Consider the following 24,614-nt stretch of genomic DNA (forward strand, 5'->3'; position numbering starts at 1 on the left):
AAGGAACTACTTATGGCTTCAGGGGATGGAATACCACAAAGCTAGGGTTATGCTGATTTTTAAAGAAGAGAGATGGTTTGGGGTTTAACAGAAAAGGGAGATGAGAAACACAGCAAACTATATGGATGGTAGAGAGCAGAAAGAGACAGGAGAGCAGTAGAGCAGGGAAATGGAGGGATAGTGGTTTTACATTGGTAGTTTGAGAGCAAAGAAAGGGAGAAAAAGTTAGCTAGAGATGTATAAGGATTTAGATAAAAAAAACAAGAAAAGAAAGGGGACATTGATGGGGTAAGAAATACAGCATGGGGCAAGTCTGGGTTTCAATGGGAAACTGGAACAGGGGCAGAGACTTTAGACACAACAAGGGAAATGAGATGGGTTGTACAGGGAATTAGAAAAATGACAGAGCTGCAAACAGGAGAAGGAAAGGGTGGTAGACATAGCTTGTGGTGGTTGGGGTGTTACGTAGCGAGTAGAGGAGGTTCGATAGTTGGTACTTTTGTCATTTATGCTGGCTGACAAACAGCATAAGTACACATTCAATTGCTTCTACTGCCTCTTCTGAGAGTTTTGCAAAGTTAGCTGTTTCTGCGTTAAGCAGCTTCTAACTGGTACTTTTCCATGTAGTGTAATTACTTGTTTTGCATGCGATTACTTTCCAGCAGAATAAAACGTCCTTCCTGACTGTCTAGGATTAAGAGCCTTGGATTTGTGGTGGCATTTCGTGTCCAACTCCATTGCAAGATGTAGCTGAGAAAGAGAATCTGGGGCGCTAGAGGCAGATTTCTTTGGACACAGTTACATTACCTTCTCAACAGAGTTTACTTTCAATCTATTTTTAAGAAGCGCTTTTCTGTGCACTGCATACACACATTGTCCTGCCATACATGCTGCTTTAACTATTTACCCATCCCAGTACATTTGAAGTACATTTCTGGCTAATGTAGGCACACAATGCACCAGCTCTTATTGAAATGTGGCTTAATTATCGGCTGCCATACGAGGGTGCGGAGCCTCTAACCTTTAATCCCAACCACTTAACAACATTGTGTGATCCTGGGCAAGTGTTGCGTTTTCATGGTCCTCATGTCCTAATCTTCCAGGATTGGTTGTGCTTAGATAAAGGTTAACCCCTTGTACTAAGCGCTCCCTAAACAACTATATTTTTCTAAACAGCATAGGAGCAAGGGGTTTGACCAAAACTTTAATGGCTTTTGCAGGGGCAGTGAGGTCAAGAAGAGCTTTCAGAGACTTGCTTGCAATAAATTAGATAACATATGTGTTATTGTGATGCCTGTGGACATGCCTGTCTTAAGTGAGACTAGAGCTTTAGTCCCTGTGAGGGCCTGAGGTCACCTATCCCGCAGCAGACATTGTAATTGGATGCCTTTCGTCCTGGCTATAGCAGAGATCACCCTTAGTCTAGCGCCCCAGTGCTTCCCTAAAGTCATGCTTACTGCTGCACAAAAAAGCATGTAAAGTCCCATACCATTTTAAGTGCAAGTTTTTGGTAACATTATTTAATTTAAATTAAGGCTCAGGACTTTTAGTTTGCGGTAAATATTTTACTTGCAAACCTGCCTGCAAAGGCAAACTATATTTTACACCTTCTAATTTCTTCTTTGGGCCTCGCATTTCTGGATGTTGAAGGGACAAGTGAAAAACACCTAGTTTTCTAGGTAGAAGGCACTGGCAAAAGGCTGGAGCAGATAAGCCACGAGGAGAAAATAAAAGCATAGTGCAGGCACCGGGTAAGACGTGAGAGGCTCATGGAAAGGAAATTAACGATGAGAGCCGTAGGTAAAGTAAGGAGCTTTAATGTAGACCCTATCTGAAACATGAGATGCCCAGGGTGGGGAGCAGGGGCTGTAGGTGAGGCCAGTGGAGAGCAAAAGCACTAGATAAGTGTAGAGGGAAAACAATGAAGGGAATGGCCCGTGAATTACTTCACTGCAGGCCTCAATTGCGAGTAAGTGGGGAGCGACCTGGGGGCTGTATCTCAGAGGCCCAGGGGCAGCACATCCGAAGGGTGAACAAAGAGCCCAAGAGAGAGCAGGGTCCGCCAGGCTTTTACCCACAGATGATGTGGCTGTTCTCGGACTGCAGAAGCGGCGTCATGTTTCCCTCTTGCTCTGAGGAATGAAAGGGCCCTGAAGCCACAATAAAGCTTTGTGGGGAAAGACAACAAGCTCTTAGCGGATAGCGCTGTGCAATTTCTGTAAGAATCTCGGTGTCTGTTCAACAGCCTGTGAGTCCGGACAAATCTTTTAATCTCCCCTTGCTTACAGCAATAAAATATGAATGCGTCCTAGTGTAATGTGACTCGCTCTTCTATAAAGCACTTTGTTTCCTTCAGGTGTCTCATTTTACTAAAGTGCTTGGTCCACTTGTCCTTGGGACAAAACAGAAAATAAAACTTCTTGCCCTTGCATGAAATCTAGATGTCTCGGGCGTCGGGCGATACGAATTCCCCTCCCCTGGGTCAAAAGTACTCAGATATTGGGCAGCTCCCAGCCGGTCAATGAGCTCATCCGCACTCGGGATCGGATGAGCATCAGTTTTTGTCACCGAATTCAGTCCCCGGTAATCCACACAGAACCGGAGTTCTGGAGTGGTGCCCGGTGGGGCAGCTTTTGGTAGCAGAACCACCGGACTGGACCAGGGGCTACTTGAAGGTTCACTCACTCCTAGCTCCAGCATCTTAGTGATTTCACTGTGAATGCTGGCCTTCACCTTATCTGACAGCCGGTAGGTCTTACACTTCACAGGTGGGCTGTCTCCTGTATCCACATCATGGGTACACAGGTGGGTCCTTCCCAGGATAAGGGAGAACAGCGAGGAATACTGCTCCAGGACTTGTTGGCAGTCCCTCCGCTGTTCAGGAGTTAGGGATGGGGAGAGAATCACCCCCTCCACCGACCCATCCTTTTCCTGGGACGAAAATAGATCAGGAAGAGGTTCACTTTCCTCTTCCTCTGCTCCATCAGTCACCATCATCAGGAAGACCTCGGGCCTCTCATGGTGGGGTTTGAGGCGGTTGGCATGGAGGGGGGGGTCTTAAGGTCAACTAATTAAGTGGCCTTGCCCTTCTTTTCAATCACCTCAAAGGGGCCTGTCCATCGATCCTGGAGGGCACTAAGCTCCCCAGGTTCCATCACCCACACTTTCTGGCCAGGCTCCAACTCCACAGGGTGAGCATTGTAGTCATACCACTATTTCTTAACTGCCTGGCTGGCTTCCAAGTTGTCAGAAGCTTGCTTCCACAACTTAGCCATTTGGCTTCGGAAGGCCAGCATGTAGCTCACCACATCCTGGGGAAGCTTCTTGGGAGTCTTTTCCCATCCGTCTTTCGCCAGGCTGAGAGGTCCTCTGACAGGATGCCCATACAGAAGTCCACTCCTTTCTGTGGCACCTCCCTGTATGAGAACAACAGACAGGGTAGGAGGATGTCCAATTTCCTCCGCAGGCTCTCAGGCAGACTTCTTATCATGCCTTTCAAGGTTTTATTGAACCTTTCCAGCAGACCATTGGTCTGGGGGGGGTAAGGGGTGGAGAACCGGTAGGTAACCCCACACTCCTTCCACATAGCCCGCATGTATGCTGACAGGAAGTTGGTCCCCCTATCAGACACCACTTCCTTGGGGAAACCCACTAGGGTAAAAAACCCCATCAGGGCCCGAGCCACTGCAGGTGCAGCAACGGTCCTCAAAGGAATTGCCTCTGGGTATCGAGTGGCGTGATCCACCAGAACCAGGATACACCTGTGACCAGCTGAAGTGGGTGGATCCAATGGCCCAACAATGTCGATGCCCACCCTTTCAAAGGGGGTGCTAACGACAGGTAGTGGTTCCAGGGGAGCTTTCAGCTTAGCCCCCGTTTTCCCACTGGCTTGGCAAAACACACACGTCCTACAGTAAGTGTCAGACGCCACCCTCATTTGAGGCCAGTAGAAATGGGGGACAAGCCGGGCAAAAGTCTTGTCCTGACCCAGGTGTCCTGCCAAGGGTATTTCGTGAGCCAATTCAAGGAGAAAGGCTCGGTAATGTTGGGGGACTACCAAGGCCCCTGACGAACCGTGCACTGGAGCCTTGGGTTCGCTGTAGAGGAGGCCATCCTCCCAGTAAATGTGAAAGTTCCCTGCAATGTTACCTGCTGCCTGGGCTTCGGCCTGACGCCTCAGAACCTCAAGGGTAGGGTACTCCTTTTGGCCCTGGCAAAACTCTTCCCTGGTAGGCCCCCCCTCCACATTCCATTCGGCAGGGATAGGTAGGTTCTCCAGGGAGACAACATCTCCCTCCGTGGAGTCCGGGTCCACAACCACAGGTGGCCCATCCATCTCACGGGTGTGGATGCCGAGGCAGGTGTCTCCTGTCCCCGGTTCTTCCCCTTTTTGACAGCTGGCTGTGCCTTTGTTCCAGGCTCCAGCCCTGGCGAACTCCCCCTCTGGGCAGTCGCGGACCGTGTGCTGGCACAGGTCCAGTCAGGTGTACCCAACATCTCTGAGTGAGTCTGGTATTCCACCTCCTTCCAAGCATTGTGCTCCATATCATTCCCCAACAGACAATCGACCGGCACGGCAGGGCTTACGGCAACTCTGAGGACCTGCGACCCCTTCCCACTGAAAGGGAACTTCAGCCACAGGGTAGTGGCCTACTCTGCCATCAGCCATCGCGGCGAGGTGGAGTACGTTTGAAATCACCTGCTCTGGGGACACCAGCTGACTCTTTACCATAGTCATACTGGCACCTGTGTCCCTCAGAGCTTCCCCTCTTTGGCCATTGATGGTGACCCACTGCCCATACTTGGTGGTATTTGGGGGCACCTGGATCTTAGGAACCATCTCACTGTCTCCCAGGGACACTAAGGTGAAACCCGCCCACTCCCCTCCCTTATCCAAGGGCAACTCCTCCCAAGCACTACAGTAGGAGTGGGTGGTCTCTTTGGGCATTTGGCATCTCCTTTATAGTGCCCAACACCACCACATACATATCAGCGGACAACCCTTGGCTGCTGACTGTGGTCAGAATGAGGGTTTTTCTGTGGGAGGGCTCTAGGAGTGAAACCTGATCCCCTTCCTTGGAAACTGTTTTAGGGGTCTTTTGAGAACTCCCTCTTCTCTTCTCCCCCTCTTTCTTCTGGGGAACGCCCTGTCCAGTCCTTTGGGAATCCCCTCCAGTCCCCTTTGAGGACACCCGGGTACTAGCCCAGATGTCCGCCTCCTCCGCAAGCTTCCTGGGGCTGGTCAGATTGCTGTCCACCAGGTGTTGACGCAGCTCTGGAAAACATTTCTCGAGTAGGTGATCCTTCAATACCAAGTCATACAACCCCTCGTAGTCAACCACCTCGCTGCCTTGCACCCAACCCTCTAGGGCCTTCTTGGCATAGTCTAGGAAATCCACCCAGTTCTGTGTAGTCAGTTTGTGGCTGCTCCTGAATTTCTGTCTGTGTTTCTCAGGGGTCAGCCCAAACTTCCTGATCAGTGCCACTTTCATGGTGGGGTAATTAGTCTGTTCCTCCTGCTCTAGTGCTAGAAGGGTATCCTTCCCTCCAGGAGGCATATATTTGTACAGGCCACCCCCCCAGTGACTTTCTGATATCCCATGGGCTCTTAGCGAGACCTCATAGGCAGCCAACCATTTTGCAATGTTGTCCCCTACACTGTAACTGGCTACTACGTCTTTGGGCAAGTAGGGTCTGGGTTCCCTGGTGATCTCTTTAGGTACGCTGCCACCAACAGGAGCACTAGGGGTCCCTATCTGTAGGGTCTTAAGGTCTAACTCCCTTAAACTTAGTTCGTGAGCCAGCCTCTTCTCCTCCCTCTCCTGTTCCAGCCTAGCTAACTCCCATCTCAATTGTGTCTACTCCCTCCAGTCAGTTAATTCGGCTTCGGCCAAACTCCTTACAGAAACACTACTGCCCCCTCTCGAAGGTGTCCTAGGACCTTGTGACAGGTTCCTCCCCCCGGTTTGGTCCAGCACGTCTACCTCAATGACAGTGTCACGATCCTCCTCCTCCTCCTTTTTCCCATCTGGGTGAGCTGCCACCCATGCTCTTAAGCTGGTTTGAAGTTCCACCTTCTTTGTCCCACGCTTAAAAAACAACCCCTTTTCTTGGCAAAATTCCTTGAGCTGGGCCGCTGTGTAGGTCTCCAACTCAACTAATTTAAACTCCATTTTGCTAAGCGGGGCCTCGAACAGTTGTTTTGGAGAATTCAAGAAGAGGCGTTACTAAGGGTTACCTCCATCCACCACCAGAGAAGAATTTGAAAAAATCAAAACTTCTAATTAGGGAGTCCGCCAGGAGAAAACTCCAGGTGTAGGCACGTGGTGCACACTAAGCCACTGCTAAGTGGACGCAAGCACAAGCTCTCATCCCACCGCTGAACACCAATATGTTGGACATGGAATTACCAGTCCACATGGGGTAGCCTGGCACAGCGTGAAAGGACCAAACTCAAAGGCAAAATGTGTTATGCTTGCATCACACTTTCAACAGTTACCCCGTGCCCATCCACTAAAAATGACGCCACACCTGGTTATAAAAATATAGAATGCTTAATATTTTCTTAAAGTTTGGTTCCAGTTGCATTTACTTCAACATCTCTTCATTTTCTGTGCAATGTACTTATCTCTATGAATATACATCATGCCACAATTTTCACAGTACTAGAGATTCACTTTTGACTTTAGTATACATATAGAACAATTACTTCAAATAGCATTACTTTCAAATTGGCTTAGTTTCTGTGATCTCGGCTAGGGAAGAAAATTGTTACACCCCATCATGTCATCATAGCCCAAAATCACTAGGTGTTAATCCTTGACTTTTATCATGAGAAAGCCCAAATAGTTTTAATTGACCAACTTAATGCAGTTTCACGTTTAGATCACCTCTCTCTTATCTGCACAACAACACTAGAGAGAAATTACAGCTTAACCATCTCCCTGGTCGTGTTACCCTTCACAATGGATGAGCAATCGCGCCTTCGATTGGTACGCTTTCTTTTATTCAGCACAGTCTCCAATTTCTCCTCAATTCATTGACTCGATGTGCAGGAAGGAAAAATCCCTTGAGAGGCTTTAGTGTCGTTCACTTCCCCCACCCCCAGCCCTGCTTACATCTCCAGCGATGATCCAGCCGGTGATGGGGGGAGGGGGGGGGGGGGGGGGGTAATGTTACGGGGCCAAGTCTGTCACTCGAGGGAAATTTGTGATTAAGTACGGGGAAGGCAGGCTCAACACCTGCCCGGCAAGACGCCCTGTAACTCGAGCGTTAAATTCTCTTCTTCTCTTCAGAAGCGGTCCCGTCAGTGACAGAGGACTGTGGGGCTAAGCGATTTACTCGAGGAAATACTTAAATCGGGTCTGGCCAGGTATACGGAAGGCAACTCTACTCCTCAGGCAAGACACTGTTGTTCGAGCGCCTCCGCTCCTGCGTGATTCTCCCTCCTCACGCCTTCCGCAGCCCGAACTCCTCCCCACCTGACCTCGCCTGCCCCCGCCTTCCCTCTTCCGGGGCTCTGCTCTCCAGCACCGGGTCTGACTTTCTTCCTGCACCAGACCTCCAAGTAATAATAATAATAATAGGGAAGCTTGCAAAGCGCATGGTTACGCTAAAAGCGTGTCCCCGCGCTAAGACTGAAGATACCTCCAAGCAGAAGTAAGGAGAGAGCTCTATTATCTTGCAAACAGGTAAGTTTTTAAGTTCTTCCGAAAGCTAGATTCAGATGAGTCTAGGCGGAGATTGGAAGGCAGGGCGTTCCAACTCTTCGCTATCAGATGTCGAAACGAGCGCCCTCCCATGCGGGCTCTTTTTACCCTAGGTACCTCAAGAAGGCCTCCGTTTGAGGAGCGCAGAGTTCGAGATGGTACATACTTGGTAACTAGGTTCTGAAGTGGTATTGGCGCTTTGTTAGCAAGAATACGGTGACAGGTACAGAGGGCTTTAAATTCCACTCTGCACTGGCAGCCAGTGGAGGGTCTGAAGGGCAGCTTTGGAATCAGATCTTTTTGGGATTTTTAAGACAAGGCGGGCGGCTGCATTCTGTAATACCTGGAGGCGGTTCATTGCCTTGCAAGTGGCTCCCAGGTACAGCAGGTTGCCGTAGTCTAGGCGTGAGGTCACGAGGGCATGTACTAGCGTTTTCCGGGCAGACCTAGGAAGGAAGACAAGGACCTTCCGAAGGGTTTGTAAAACGCCAAAACAGACGCCTGACACTCGGTCTATTTGGGGTCCAAAAGACAGGTCGGCATCGAGCCAGACGCCAAGGTTTTTGACTTCCTGGCGAGGTATAGGAGCCTCTCCTAGGCATGGGGGCCACCACGCCGATGACCAAACAGATGGATTCCCCCCCCCCCCACCACGAGCACCTCGGTCTTGTTGCCATTTAGTTTAAGGCAATTGGTGGACATCCAGGTTGCAAGATCTTGCATGCACGCCCTGAAGCTGTCCATAGCAAGTCCGGGTGCACGTGAGAGGGAGATAACCAGCTGCGTGTCATCGGCGTATGAAACAATGTTCAATCCATGACTCACAGCAATCGGAGCCACTGGAGAGACGTATAGATTAAACAAGGTTGGGCTCAGGGACGATCCCTGGGGAACGCCCTGGCTCAATCCTATGTCTCTAGAATAGTGATCACCCTGGCGAACTTGGTAGCTTCTCCCAGTCAGGAAGGATTGGATCCATTGGAGTGCAGTTCCAGATATTCCTCCGTTATTCAGACACTGTAGCAAGGTGGTGTGAGCTACAGTGTCGAAAGCTGCACTCAGGCCCAATAGGATGAGGGCCATGGTGTGACCCTCATCCGCCCCCTGACGTAGGGCCTCCACCGCTGTTAGGAGCGCAGAATCCGTAGAATGGCGCAGTCGGAAGCCGAACTGAGTATCATGTAATAAGGCAGCCTTTTCCACGAAGTCCATCAATTGCAGATTGACAGTTTTTTCGGCTACTTTGGCCAGGTAGGGTAGGAGTGAAATAGGACGGAGGTTCTCTAGTTTCTCAAAACTGATAGTTGGTTTCTTCCTTAGAGGTAGAATCACCGCCAAGTGCAGGCTCTACGATGGACCCCGCTGAGACCAGGCACTTCAGAATAAGGGACCCAGCCTTCCGTGGGTCTGTCACACTCCGCCTCCTGTCAATCACCTTTGGCTCACTCAGGAAGGCGCTGTCGTCCTCGTTACCACAGTGCAGCGCCTTCTCAGCTACCGAGCCTCCTTAACCCTGCCACTTCAGAAAATTCATGTTACAATCATTGCTGTGCATCTTAATTTTCTCATCCGAACAGCAGCTACAAAAAAAATTGCGATATTAAAAATATTCCAGGGGTTATCCAATAATTGCAGGTACAATAGGGCTGGTTTGACCTATAGAAACCCCTTACCTCTTAAAAGTGGAATAATAAACTTCTTTCTGATATCAGAATAAAAATCACAAAATAATATAAAGTGCGTAGTATCCTGAATTGAGCTGCGGTCACAATCACAGAGTGCTGCCTCCTCTGGTTTGCTCCAGCCTTGGAAATTTCCCAATGAAAGGTGAATCAGATTAAAACGGAATCTGATCAGTAACCAATGATGGAAGGGCTTTGTTACTAACCTTGGGTAGGGCTCAATAGATGGTGATATAATTAATAAGAAATGGGCCCTAACCAGAGTTTTTTTTAAATTCCTCACCCTCCTGTTCCTGTACCCTTAAACTCAAGAAATGTTATTTAACCCAACTGATATCACCTTTAACAATTCCTTCCGGTGTATCATAAATTTCTGGGGGCCCACGTTTTATAAACATTGCCTTAATATAAGAAAGCACCTGTATATCGTAAGCTCTATCTAAAATTACACAATCTTTTAAAATCTGGCGATTTAACTTAAGTTCTGGGTTCAACCATGTTTTTATCCAACAGATTAGGGGAGCCATGCTCATCAATACGGAAACATATCCCATCCCCAGCTCCTGATGGATGGCAAATATTTGGGTCGATTGGGGGTTAGACAAAAGTGAGCGAAGAAATTTATTTTCAACCTTCTGTACCCCTCCGCTTGCTTATACCCCCATATTGCTGCACCATATATCGCAATCGCCAAACATTTCGCCTTGTAGATAGAAAGAATAGCCTCGTAGGGCTTTCCTCTTCAACGTCAGGTAAAACTTAAAAGGGCTGATGAAGATCTTCCTACACTATTTTTTTGCTAAAAACTGGGGGCCCAGGAACATCTATTGTCGAACAAGACCCCCAGGTATGTAAAAACCTTCACCCTTGTAACCTCTGACCCATAACAATAAAAAGTTCTGAATTTATTTTTGTGCAATCCCATAGTCAGAACATGTGATTTAGCGATATTAACTACCAGGTCCAGAGAGTTCATAAACTCCCCAAAGGAGTTCAGTAGTCTCTGTAGACCTAGCAGGGTACGGGCTAGTAGGACGGCATCGTCCGCGTATAGGAGAACCGGGATGGTACTGTTCCCTACACGCAGAACGTCCAAACTAGCATTGCCCCAGGTTTTATCTATAGCATTAATATAAAGTGTAAAAAGTAGGGGGGCCAGGATACACCCTTGTCGAACCCCTCTGCCAGATTTAAAGTGTCTTGTGCAATAGCCCTCCTGGGTCACCCTAACGGACGCAAACAGATCCCGGTGCAGATCCGCTAAAAAATATACCAAATAAGAGTCAATCCCTAAGTCAAGCAAAATGGTCCACAGCCTCGATCTGTTCACCAGATCAAAGGCTGTGGATAAGTCCATAAAGCCCAAATAGATGGAACCCATGGAGGCTATGGTATACTTATTTATTAATAGATACAAATGTAGGCACTGGTCCAGTGTGCTTCTGCCTGATCGGAATCCATATTGAAGATTGGACAGGATCTAATTTTCTGTCACCCACTCTGAGACCTTAGTCAGGTTCACTTTGCCTAAAATTTTAACAGAGGAATCTATTAATGAAATGGGCCTATAGCACCTAGGATCCCCTCTCTGCCCATTTTTAAAAACAGGGATGATGAGTGGGACCATGAAACAGGAAACCCCTGAACAACACTGGCATTAAAAACATTAGTTAAAATATTGGCCCAAAGTTTAACATTGCCCTTATAAAGATCATCAGGGATGCCATCTGGACCAGGAGCCTTATTACTCACAGATTCATTTATTGCCCTCTCAACATCTCTCATATTAAACACTAGTACGGGCAAAGGAAGACTACTGGCAGGGGCCAGAAAAGGTTCAAACACCTCATTACTCGCATAAATACCTTCGAAGTGGGTCAACCACTCTTCTTCTGGGATGTTAATATCCAGTAAACCATTCTCCTCACCCGAAAGCAGAGGGCTATTAACAAAAGCACAAAACTTTGAGCTATCCTTTAAGACTTCTTCAGACGTTAAAGCATCCCATGCCTCTGCTTTAATTTCGTTTTTTCGGGTCTGTATAGTTAGTTTGTATTCTTTTCTAAGACTAACTATAAGGGCCTTATCCCTGGGAATAACTTTCAGAGATTTTACTAGGTTTTGGTGGGCCCTAGAGCATTTAGAGTCAAACCATCTTTTTCCATGTTTTGGTTTGGGCCTAGAGGTAATGGTTAGGTCTGTAGCGACCTGTCTACATATGGCTTCAAAGGCTAAGATAGTTGCCCCCTCCGGGGTAGAGCAATCTGCACATTTCCTGATATCATCTTTAACCTTCAAACTTACACTATCAAGGAAGTGATCAGGAACTACTTTTGCCAATTTCAATCTCCTCCCTTGATCTTTAGTTATCACAGTGTTGGGCCCATTCATAATAGTTGTACCATCTATAAGGCAAAAGCCTTTATCCAGTTCTAGGGTGACCGGATTATGATCACTGAAAGGAGAGCATATGGCATTATAAAATAGTATGTTCCCTAAGAGTGCAGGGGATAGAAATATATATTCAATAATCGTCTCACTTTACCATGCTATAAACGTTACAACCCTCTCACGGACATCAAAAAAACATGGCTCATAAAGGTCAGCAGATGAGAAGTTCTTCAAGAGCCTCCCCTTTAGGGGTGTGTTCAAAGTGGGGTGGCGACGAGTAAGAGGGACCAGGAGTTTCATCAATTCGACAATTGGAATTACACAAATGAATATTAAAATCACCCATAAGGATAATGTAAACATAAGTGATTTGCTGTGCTTTATAGGTTTCTAAAAACCGTATCAGGTAACAAAAATGCTTGTTGGTATACTCACTTTCTCCAGGAGTTATAAAAATTAATTATCAATGTTTTGGGATAATTCGAGGTAGTGAGCTTAGCTATTAAGCAATTAGGAGAATCTGAGTCTAGGATCGTTACAGAGGCTTTTAATCTTACAGAAAAAAGAAGCATCAACCCTCCCTTAGATCTACCATCTGGCGTTGGGTGGGCTGGGCTGAAAATAGGACTAATGTCTCCTTTCTCTTGGTTACCTGACTACAAGGTACTTTAGATGGAGAAGGGACTCTAGGAGTACCCCAGTCAAAGTGATGTTCTCTATTAGAAGCGCTACTGGGGGTCCGAACTAAACTCCCACATATCTGTTCTGGACGAGGTCTTATATCTGCATTAAAGCATCTGGAGGGGGGGGGGTAAAAAAAAGCCCAATGATAGAGCCCTGATGCTTCCTTCTTCCCTCTTTAGATCTGAGGCATCCCACAACAGACGGGCAGCAGCGCAAGATTTATTAAAATGAACAATAACACAGTCCCCTTTGCCTATCTTTTGGGAACCTCCTAACTAACCAACCCGCCTGGCCATTATGATACTGGAAGAAATTTCAGAGGCACCAGAACAATTAAGATCACACCATTTTTTAGTTACGGATAACAGAGCTTCTGTTGATTCTACCTCTCCCACCACTCTTACAAGAACTACCACCAGCGGAGCAGCTTCAGGAGGGAGATTAATATTGGGTTGAATGACTGCATTACTCCTGGGCTGTATATCCATGGTTTTCCCACTGCACCTAGGTAAAACTAAATTACTTCGTGTCCCAGAGTTTCTTGCTGGACTCCTCTTGGACTCCCTGCATCCATTGCGGTTATAACGACTGCTTGTTATGGTAGAAGCAAGCGCTGGGTTCTCGGCCAATGGGGGGCTCAAAATCATAGACCCTTCTCCTTCCCCCGTAATTATCCCAGTGCTTGTTTTAGAAATACATTTAGGGGACACAGGTATTTGAGCGGGCCAGGTACACAATTGGACACAGTTTAGACTTTCAACGAAGGGAGGTAAATCCCTTGCAGTGATTGGCGCAAGGGCATGGAATAAACTACCTTACCAGCTACGTGAGATCACATCCAAACAAGGGTTCAGGAAATCCCTAAAGACCTGGATATATAGTCTGTCGGATTCAGCATGCAAATTATTGATGTGAATTTTCTTTCTCTGGAGACAGTATAGCTTAGAACATCGAGGTTCTGTCCCTAATTAAGACACAAAACCTCGCCCTTTTGCACATTTTTTAACAGCACCAGCCAGGGGTACGGAATAAAGTTTTTCTTTTTACCCACTAGCCAGGTACTTTTTAATTTTCTCACTACACTTCCCACTCACATCCAATCCTTTCAGTTGCACTCAACACACACCACACATAGTCTGATTTGTCAACGCTCCCGCGTAGTCGTAGGTCGTAGCGTGCCGCACCCCCTTAGCGGGGTGCGAAGACCCCGATGATGAAGCATGACACCAAGGGGCCTGTTGGTGTGTGAGGGGTATTTTACACAACACTGAGTGTTCCCCCCCTTCCTTCACTTTTCCTTCCAACTGGTAGTAGGATTCTCCTTGTTTATGTATCAGTGCCCGTGGAGTAGGAATCCTACTTTGTACTCTACCTCCCTTCTTTGTTAAGTATAGCTTAGGACATCCTCATCAGCTTAGTTGAGTCATAGCGCCAAGATGCTCCTTGGAGTGATAGTGCGCTATACAAATCCCGTATCATATCAAAACAGAATTAATACGCTCACATTTTTCTAATAAGCTGGCAACACAAATATTCAATGATGTCCTTGCCGATACTGGTTAGAGCCATCTCCAACTGAGTGGTGAAAATTTCCTCCACCATGTCCCGTACAGTTGACTCTATAAAATTAGTTGTAACCGGTCCCTGTTTCAGGGAGGCACTTTTAGTGGCTTTATCCCGCTTATTTGATCGCTTCGTTGCTCTTTGTCACAATGCTCTGCTTGTTCAACTGCCCTTTGGTAACTGGGATCTGGCTGAGAGTTTTACAGGGAGTTTTACTTACAGGCACCGCAACCCTCTCCTCAGAGACAACACAGGGCGACTTCTGGGCAAACAATGGGGGGTTAATGATTACAAGGGGCTCCAGGGGGACCGGATTTCTCAAGATGATAACCGGGGGGGAAGTTCCAGCTACTTGTACATCAGTCGGATCCAGCCCAAGTTCCCTCTCTGCAATGGCAATTTCTGTAGTCAAAGCGCCCACCGCTGATGTTAAATAGGAAATAATAGATGCTGATTTCCTGGGGACTTTGGCTGTAACCCCCACCTGGTCTTGTGAAGAATGAAGTTTACGCTTACCCATGGTGGAACTCAAGCTTAAGAGGGGTGGCCCGGCCCGGCCTCCTCTGGCCACAGACGGCCAGACGGACAAAGACGGCCAAAGACGGCCAGATGGCCACAGACGGCCTGCCCTTTGCCCAAGCTTAGTCCGGCGCCGCCCGTGAGGCGCAAATGAGGCGTTGGCTATATCCCCCCGCTGTCCTGGGGGAGGGGCTGCTGCTCCGCTGCTTGCGGCGTCCCCCGCTCTCCTGGCAAGCAGTGAAAAGTGCCCTGCTGATTCACGGCGTCTCCCGCGAAGCGGGAGGCGCGAGTCGCTCTGAAAGGTCCCGGTATCCTGGGGGAGGGGCTGCTGCTCCGCCACTCGCGGCGTCCCCCGCTCTCCTGGCAAGCAGAGTGAAAAGTGCCCCGCGGATTCATGGCGTCTCCCTGGCTGGTCATTATTAAAAGCAAATCAGTGAAAAAAGGACAATTGTCCTGCCCCGGGAAGGTGGCGGTCCCCAAAGCCAAGAACGGCATTACTATTCATGCTTTCACACTGAAAGTAGCTGTAAAGAATATCTGTGATAAAGGCATACTCGTAAAAAACATTGTTGTAAAGACTTGTTATTGTAATGCCTTCGTTGTAAAGGCATCTGGTTAGCCTTCATTGTAAAGGTGGTTTCCCGTCTCAGATGATTCTGAATTTTCCCCCTGCTGGCAGCACCTCACCACGTGAGGGCACTAAGGAAGTGGGTCAAGATATTGAGCATGGCCTCCTTGTCCAGACATGACAAAGAGGAGCTCCAATATCAAGCCAATCATCTGATTAATAGATCTAGAAACTGGGGGGTGCAAGCTTGGCAGAAAGGGATATCTCACCATCAACCGAATCTTCAGCAGTAAATGCCATGGTAAGAACTGGATCAAAGGGGCCACTGTAAGTAAAGTGGAGTGTAAAAGGTCTAAGGAATAGGTACCTTAACCCAAGGTAATCCATGCCCAAGGTAGGCATGGACTACCGTGGGTTATGGTTTTGCTACACTGGCCTAGACAATGTAGCACTGGAGGACAAATTCTAAAACCTCGTATCATTCCATGACTGTTACTGTTTGTAAGGAGGACTGCTTTTGTAAAGAGTCAGCATGGTGACTAAAACTCTGGTAAAAAAAAAAAATATATATATATATATATATATATATATATAAAACGCCTAATGACAGTAAGTGAAAAAACAACTTTTTTCTGCTAGGCAATAAAGATATTTTTTTTGTTTGTGTTAAAGGATAGTTGCTCCACTGAGAAGTTAAATGAACTGCACTGCAATCTGGAACACTGGAGAAGCTAACTGCCTAAAACGCACATTGCAAAATGTCACTATTGAACAAAATAACATTCTGGCTCCGGGACCTGTCTCCATAATTATCTTGCAGAGAAAGGATTCCAGTGCTTTACTACACAGAATATAAATTAAACAGAGGTGCATCAGTGGTTGAGAGATGTGACAGACGGGATCCTCTTCACCTCTGAAACAATTATATGGTCCAAGTTCTACATGCAACTCTTTTTATTGTACAATCAACCAAATAGTCTGAAATCGTCAAAAGGAGAGAAGTCAGTCATTAACTCTGTACCACTGCAGTATTTTAAGCAACACGTCATACTTTGCATTTCTTCCCAAAAAAGCTTCTTAACTGGGTTTTATTAGAGAATCTCGTAGAGGTATAGTTTAGGTCAAATGCTGCTAGCCACAATACCTTTTTTAGGTTTTCAATTTTGCATGAACTAGTTTATAGGCGACAACCCAGACAGTACTTATAGCATTACAAATGGTAGAATCGATATATACCTTTGAGCGATCAATCTTAGTTCGTTTGTGAGAACATTGGCATCAGAGGTTATGCCAGCAACACTGCATGCCATATCACTGCAAGAAAAAAGTCAGGATCAATTTAGCCATACTAAGATGGGACAATTCAGCATGGTAAACAGTCAATACACTTCCACAAATCCACAAGCACAATAGAAAATAGAGCAATAAAAAATACTAAACAAAGCAATCCCTCAATGTTTATTTTTTACTCTGAATTGCATAGGATAGGCAAGTGACTTGCCACGAATATTCCCTACTGGCAAGTTCATGGTATCAAAATAATGAGTTTTGGTAAAATTCCAAACTAGTCTACATCCTAGAGTTATGTAGGTTTTCTCCTAGGACTGGTCAAATCAAGCTAATGATGCCTTAACTATGCACAATGGGATATTTCTTTCCATCACTAGAGTGAGGCCTAGTATGTGGCAGAGTTGCGGAAGCAATATCTAGTAGGTGTGCTGACCAGCCCTCTAGGCCACGGAGGAACAAGGTTACTGCTAGTCCAGTCCCACAGACTCTTAGGGACACCAAAGGGGAGTGCCTAAACATAGAGCTGTAGCAAAACAATTCTGTATAAAGAACCGTCACAACGGAACCAAGAGTATTAGGGTTAAAGCAGGAACTGTGCAAAGATTGGCAGTTGGATAGATTCCAAATGACTTACTTATTAAGCTTGTATATTTTTTCTGAAAAGAATACTTCATCAAGAAGCTTATGAATGTTGCGTCTCTCTGCAGCTAGAAGAACGCCATCATTTGCTAATATTCCAAGACACGTTCCAGCATGTCCAATAGCTTCCATGGCATATTCCACCTGATATAAGCGACCTACAGTGAAAAGAAAGTTCACACAGTTACTTACACTGGCAGCCCACCTTCATAATATTCAAGAGTAAGTAGGTTGAGAAGCATTCCAGAAACCAATGCCAAAGGCTCAACAATCATTGGATGAATCTCAAGTATGCAACTCTACATCACTAATAGGTACCCTGAGCTGCTTCGTTGTCCCAGGAGTTTTTTTTCATTTTCTCCCTAGCCTCTGTGAAGAGTATAAACAGAGTAATAACCTCTACTGTGTATAAACGGGTGGTGTTTAGAGAGCTTTCTTAATGTATCTAGAGAATGGCCAAGCATCACCTTAACATGTATATTCCAATGTATTTTGACGTCAAGAACAGCTGGGAAACTCTTTCCCCATAGCCCATAAATTGGGGACATGGGTTCAGAAGTGCTTTAGTTTTCCTGAAGAAAGCTTGTGCATCTTGGCAAATCTCATACACTAGTTTCGTTTTTGGTAATATTGGCAGGAGAAAAAATGGTTTAAGACCAGATTGGTTTGGTACGGATATAATCTGATCGCAGAGGAGGGGTCTTAAGCCTTGCTCAGAGGAAAGTAAAGGTTCTCTGAAAATTAAACAATGTAAATTGCATACAGGCGTAATTTTTTTATTTTTTTTATTTTCAAGTTTTGCTGAAAAATACAAGATAAATTCCCCCCCCCCCCTCAAGACATCATTAAAAACATTTGTACACAGATCGACGGACTCATTATGGCACATGTCTGAGTATGACAACATCTGAAAGCACACAAGGCTATGTAGCAACGCGGTTGACATAATACATTTACATACGACGTTGTGAGGAAAACATGCCCAACCCAGCTTCATGCACATTTCAAGGACCAATCAGTTGGCCCCTTCCCTCCTCAGATCCAGAGTACAACTCCCTGCTTGTCCCTTCCGAGTCACTGGGTGACGAGCACCCCTCCGCCGCCAGTCCTGCCATGCACATGGCTCGCCACGCCAACAAATCCTCCTCCAATTTTCCAACCCTCCTAGTAAGCTGCATATGTGTTTCCTCTGCGAGTGTCCACTCCCGCACATCCCTGAGCCATGCATCTACATCTGGGGCCCGCTGTCCCATCCATGTAATGGCGACCCTGCGTCTAGCCAGCACTAGCACTAATTGCAATAACTTGTAGGATATCTTCCGTTTCTGGGGCCTCGGGACCAATGCCAACAGGCAATGCATGGGTGTGAGCTCGATCCGGAGGCTTGTGGTAGCAGTCACCCGGGCCACAACCACTGACCAAAAACTCCCCACTAACGGACATTCCCAGGCCAGGTGCAAGAACCCCGCCCCCTTGCGTTGCATCTGGGGCAATTGTCCCTGCTGCTCTCCGTGAAGCGGCTGATCGACTTCGGGGTAAGGTAGGTGTGGTGCAAGAAATAGAAATATATAAGTTTAAAGCGCGCATTACAGGAGACCCGCCGCGTGAGGGCCCCTATACGCACCCGCTGACTCTGATCCAGAGGCACCCCCAGATCCGCCTCCCAGGCCGCCCATGTCGGTGGTACTGGAGGAGCAGAATCCCGCTTCATAGCTGCATACAGCAAAGTTATCAACCTGCGTCCTCTGCCGCAAGAGAGTATGATATGTAAGGTGTGGGTCATCGGAGGGATCTCCGGGCACTGAGGCCAGATCGAGCGCACTATAGACCGCAGCCCCTGGTAATGTATGTATTGACCGCCGCTAAGGCCAAATGACTCCACTGCCTGCTCGTATGACACAAAACAGTCCGAGGGATATAGGTCTGCCAGAACTTCACAGCCCCCATTTCTCCACTCACGGAAGGACATCCGAGTGTCCAACTCTACTATTGAGGCCAGTATCCAGAGCGGCAGTTCTCTGTGGAAAGGGGCCGACCGCAAGACCCTTTCTATAAAAACGTTGCCAGCCACCCGCTGTGTGCCTGACCACATAGGGCAGCTCAGCGTCGGCTCCAGCCCCGCGCATCAGTGCCAACTGAAGCTCCTGCACGGTCGCCCTCCCTGCCAGTAACCGAGTCTCCCATACATCGCATCTGCGAACCATCTGGCCGCCGGAAGTATCTGCGCCGCGTAGTAGTAAAGATCAAATCGCGGGGCCTCCTGACCCACCTCCTCAAAGGAGTGCACCAGGGTACGGAGGGCTGCTCTGCTTCGCCGCCCCGCCCAAAGCAGGGACGTAAGCAGAGTGTGGAGGGTCCGAAAGATCCAAGGCGGAAGCGGGCACAACGTGTTCTGAAGGACATACAGTGTCCTCTGCACCATCACCATCTTGGAGATGGCCAGTCTCACCATCCGGGACAGCGGGAGATTATTTCAGAAGGACACGGATTGCTTGAGAGATTTAATCACCCGGTCTATGTTTTGGGCTAGGGACTGCTCCACTGACGAGGCCACATGGATACCCAGATATCGGAAATTGATCTGCTCCCAACGGAGACCCAGCTCCGGTAAATCCCCCAGAGGGACAGCTTCAAATCCCGAGAGCGGGAAAATTAGGGACTTACTCCGGTTGAGCCGCAATCCTGACACCTCGCCAAAGCGGTCCAGATGTTGCAATAACTTCAGGAGTGCGTCCCTCGGGGATGCCAGGTAAAACAAGGCGTCATCTGCATACAACGACAATACATTGCACGCGTCGCCCACCTGAATGCCCCATTGTCTCATCTCCGTTCGCAACATGACGGCAAAGGGCTCAATCGCGAGTGCGAAAAGTAGCGGCGAGAGTGGGCACCGCTGTCTCGTGCCCCGTTCCAGCCGCCACTCCCCCGATCTCGCGGCTCCCAAACGCACCCTAGCCCGAGGGGAGCTATATAGGATTCAAATCCAACGACTGAAATTGGGACCCAGGCCCATCTTCCGAAGGACCTCCTGCAGGTAGCCCCAGTCTACGGTGTCGAAAGCCTTGGCCAGGTCTATAGAGACCAAGACCGTCTGCTCGTCCCTCTCTCTCACCTCGTGTCGGATAGGATTTAACCGTCTCAAGTTCATAGCCGTGTTCTGCCCGGGAATAAATCCACATTGATCCTGGTGCACCAAGTGCTCCATGTGGGGCGCCAGCCGCGATGCCAGCAGCTTGGTCAGGATTTTAACGTCAGAGTTTATCATGGTTATCGGCCTGTATGACGACTGGTCCAGTTTGTCCCCCCCCTGGTTTCAGGATCAAGCATATTTCCCCCTGGGCCATGCTCCCCGGGAGCTCACCACTGTAGAACGCCTCATGAAAGACCTGGAGAAGAAGCGAGGCGGTTAGGTCCGCTGCATAGACTTGCCGCAAGTGAGATTGGAGGACCCCAAGGACGGCCTGCTCCGAGTACACCACTTGTCCGGTCAGGTCCGGCAAGGCTACGATACGCTCAGGGGTCTGCTCCCTCCGCAATATCCATGCCAGGAGTCTCCCTGACTTATCTACCTCCCTGTGAAGGCGCTGCCTATATTGGCCCAGCGTATATTTATCCAGTAAGTCTTGTATCCTAGCGCGGGTGGCTTGTTCCTCTCGCTGCTGCAGGGCACTGGGGTCTGTTATAAGTTAAGCCTGCAGGAGAGTATCCTCCTCCTTCTGGAGGTCTCGGAGGAGCTGTTTCCGGACTCCGTAGGTCAGCCCCATACAAGCGCCCCTCACAACGGCTTTCAGGGCCTCCCACCTCGTGGCTGCGGATAAGGTCCCCTGCCCCCAATTAAGGTCTACATAGTCCCTAATGGCCATTTCCACATGTGTTTTTCCTATTGGATCCTTGAGAATATCCACTGGCAGCCTCCAAGTACGAGGACGAGCAACCGAAGGCCCCCTCTGAACCATGCAAGCTACCGGAGAGTTATCTGACAAAAAACAAGCCTGGTGGGTAACCTCCACTAACATAGTAAGCTCAGCATTAGGCACTAGGACTCTATCCAGGCGGCTGTAGGTGTTATGTGTGGGGGAGAAGCAAGCATACAGACGTAATTAGGCAAGTAATGACAAATGTTGCCACCAGGATGACAGGTACGTTTCTTTATTAAGTACACAAAATAGGTTTTAGTCTCACCACGAAGGGCATCTGTCACGAAGTACTTAGACATTCTATATGAGCTTCAATTGGATAATTTCCAATAGTGCCGAACGCAGGGAGGGAAAGGAAAACGGACCAAAGAAGGGGACAACTGAGGGACAATAAAATACTTCTCCTTCCCTAGCGAAAGATAGTAAGTAAGGGAAGATGAAAAAAAGAAAACTGCAAGACGATAAGAACAAAAATTGGTACACTAATAGTAGGGTAAAAGTATATATGTAATTAAAATGTATGATAGCGGGAACAATAGGAACTTTGGGATAATGGACAAGGGAATCGCCCTACTTTGTTATCCAATTGCCAGCTAGGTGAGCGGACATTCCTGGTAATTCATTTAACTAAGGGAGGGTAAACATCATTTCAGTCATCATGAGATGTGGGTTTACATATAGCTGTGGGGTTTTTGGGACATTTTGCTATCCTACCAGGTCTTGCCACCTGCGTTTCACTTGTTTAGTTCTTCATGGATGAGAAAACTTCCTGAATTTGTTTTGAATAGTGGTAGAGTTCCTTATTCGTACGGTGTCTCTGTTGACCTGCACTGGTTGCCCATCATTGAGGATTGAGTTGAGAACCAGGTTTCCTACTTTTTAGGGACGTAAAAGGTGATAGGACCGTCACAATGTGAGGTTAAGCATGAAATAGGTCTGTTAGATCTGGGGGTCTCTAGTTGGTAGAGGTAAGTACCTTTATCCAAATAGGGACCCTTGCTTCTAGTCAGGGCAAAGGGGGCACACTCTGTAGATAACCCCTGCTCACCCTCTAGGTAGCTTGGCACGAGCAGACAGGCTTATCCCCAAGGCAATGCGTTAGTATTTGCACTTAATAACCACAATGACCCCAAAAGTGCACCACAAATTGAGACCACAGAGGTAGGTATATAAAAATATAGCTTTATCTACTTTAGCAAAGTAAAAAGGTCAGTTACAAGGTAGTTGCATTTCTTTTTAATGGTTGCACGTATTCTTAAGGGTTTCACTTAGTTCTAGGCAGTTATTCACTTATTTGAATTGTCTAGTCTCTCAAAAATATCACTGGAGTGTTCACTAGGGCGGTACAATCAAAATCAGCAATTCACGCTACATGCGCGAGCCCTCACACGTGCGCCTCACCGTCTTGTTCCCTCAGAAGCCTCGGCATGTGAGAAGCCTTCAAACCTGCCCCGGCCGGTCCCTTCAGCTCTCCGCCTGCTGTCGACAATCCAGCGAGCGGCGGGGAGCTAATCCAGCAATTCTTGACTGGGACGGCAGGCCAGGGGCAAGGGATACACGTGCTGCTCCCACGGCGAGAACGGGTCTCTCTTCGGCCTTGAGCGCAGCTCCTTCGGCGAGGACGGGTCTCTCCGCCAATCCAGTCGCGGCCCTGCAGACGAGTCTCCGCAGATGCCCGGGAGTCAGCCAATGGCAGTGCGGCTCCCGGGACGGTCCCCTAGTGATGCTGGAGCCTCTAACCAATGGCTGCACGGCTTCAGATGATGACGCGGTAGTGCTGGGACCAGTCCCAGCGCGGCGTTTGTGAGGGGGCTCGACTCCCTCGACCAATGGATAGCAGCGGGTTCGATCTTCGTCTCGGAAGCGCCGGCAAGGTACGGCGAGATCGCGGGACGATTTACGGCCCCCTGGCAGCGGAAAACTTTAGCGGCAACAAGGTTTCGTGGGCGCTGGCCACGGCTAGGCCGCCCTCAGAGTCACAGATGTTGTTTTAGAGCACAATTCACGAGGGGAGGCACCACAGACCTCCGACCCTCGCAAACCGTGTACCGATGAGCACACCGATCTAAACCCTCAAGCAGCAATTGACAAACTCACGCTCCAGGCCAAAACAGCACGATCTTTGCAGCTTAGTTCAGTTTCTTGGGAACCTTTTAACCCTGGGTTCCAGGACAGGAGGCCAGCTCTTCTCAGGCCCCTTGGATATTCCTGCAGAGACAGTACACAGCAAAGTCTTGGTAGTTCAAGCAGGTAGGGGCACAGCACACAGCAAAGCCCCTATTCTTCTCTCCTTCAGTTGAACAGAACACAGGTCAGCCCTTGGAGCACACAGCAAGGCAGTCTTCCTTTAGTTCCTTCAGCGGTCCTTCTTCTGGCAGAGGTTCCTCTTGATTGTAGAATCTGAAAATCTGTTGTCAGGGGTCCTTCTCTTATACCCCTAAAAGTCTTTGAAGTCTTTGTGCAAGTGGGCCTTGATCCCGGTCTAAACCAGTTCTGGGTGTTGCTTGAGCACTTGGGCTTCCTGGCTTCTTCCTTCCTTTCAGTGTGAGGGGCAGAGGCGACAGCCGCCCAGCAGGAGGTGGAGCCAGCATTGTGGCAGGCAGGCACAGCCCTATTCACTCCTAGGTGCTATCTCCTCCCATCACTCTAGTTGCAGATGCAGTCATTCAACCACGGGCTGACTCAGACAACCTCCTGGTGGCTCCCTAGCCCCTGTCACCCTCACACCAGACAGTCAATCCACAAGCAGGCCCAGGCACACAGAAAGGTTAGACAAGAGAACAGTCACTTTCTAAAAGTACTGTTCTCAAACAATTTAAAAACAACCTTTCCTAAAAGATGTGTTATCAAATTCTGAGTTCAGGGATATCAATCACTTATGTCCCATCTTGTTCCTGTGGGAAGATAGGCTGGTATCCATTGGGACCAGCCTCCCCATGTTAGTCTATGGAGCAAGATAACCTCGCAGCAGTGAGCACACAAAATGGCTGCTGTTCACTACCAGAGCATGTTACCTGCACTAGTACATGCTCTACCTTTCCTATACACTGCACCTTGCCTAGGGGGGTACGTTGAGCCTTCCATAGGGGTGACCAATGTGTACATAAAGGGACGGGTTAGGCCCAGCCAGTGGGGACACTGGCCAGGAGGACATGGCAGTTCACTGACGGCACCCAGGCACTGCGGTGGCAGGCCTGAGACACTATTTTAGGGCTACTCCTGTGGGTGGCACAATCAGTGCTGCAGGCCCACTAGTAATATCTGTCATCAGCAGCCCTGGCACATCTAGTGCACTTTACTAGGGACTTCGTGGTGATACACATATGCCAATCAGGTACATCCAATCAATATGATAATTTCCATAGGGAGCACACTCTGGCACTGATCAGCAGTGGCAGAGTGCCCAAAGCATCTAAACCAGCAAAAACGAAATCCAGCACAGCATCAAAAATACAGGAGGCAGAGGCAAAAAGATAGGGGAAAACCACGCCAAGGGTGTCAGGTCTAACAATGTCCATAACATTTCATGAAGAATTTTGGATAGGAGTTTCCTAGCTGCATGGGCCAATCGAATCTATTTGCTTTATCATCTTGTTTACTCTTTTATTAGCCTATTGACTTTGAGGCAGTAAAGGTGTTTTGATATGGGTAT

General features: G+C 48.1%; 1 protein-coding gene across 1 annotated transcript in view; it reads right to left on the minus strand.

Moving 5' to 3' along the window:
- PSMA4 (proteasome 20S subunit alpha 4) overlaps positions 1-24,614 on the minus strand; it is a 155,720-nt gene that overhangs the window by 84,521 nt on the left and 46,585 nt on the right. The window contains exons 4-5 of the mRNA XM_086953153.1: positions 17,041-17,203; positions 16,353-16,430 (exon numbers count right to left, since the gene is read on the minus strand). Of these exons, the coding sequence (XP_086809279.1) occupies positions 16,353-16,430; positions 17,041-17,203 (241 nt within the window). The remainder of the gene's footprint in view (positions 1-16,352; positions 16,431-17,040; positions 17,204-24,614) is intronic.

Source organism: Lissotriton vulgaris, chromosome 1_1, assembly GCF_964263255.1.
Source record: "Lissotriton vulgaris chromosome 1_1, aLisVul1.2, whole genome shotgun sequence".
In the NCBI taxonomy this organism is placed as follows: domain Eukaryota; kingdom Metazoa; phylum Chordata; class Amphibia; order Caudata; family Salamandridae; genus Lissotriton; species Lissotriton vulgaris.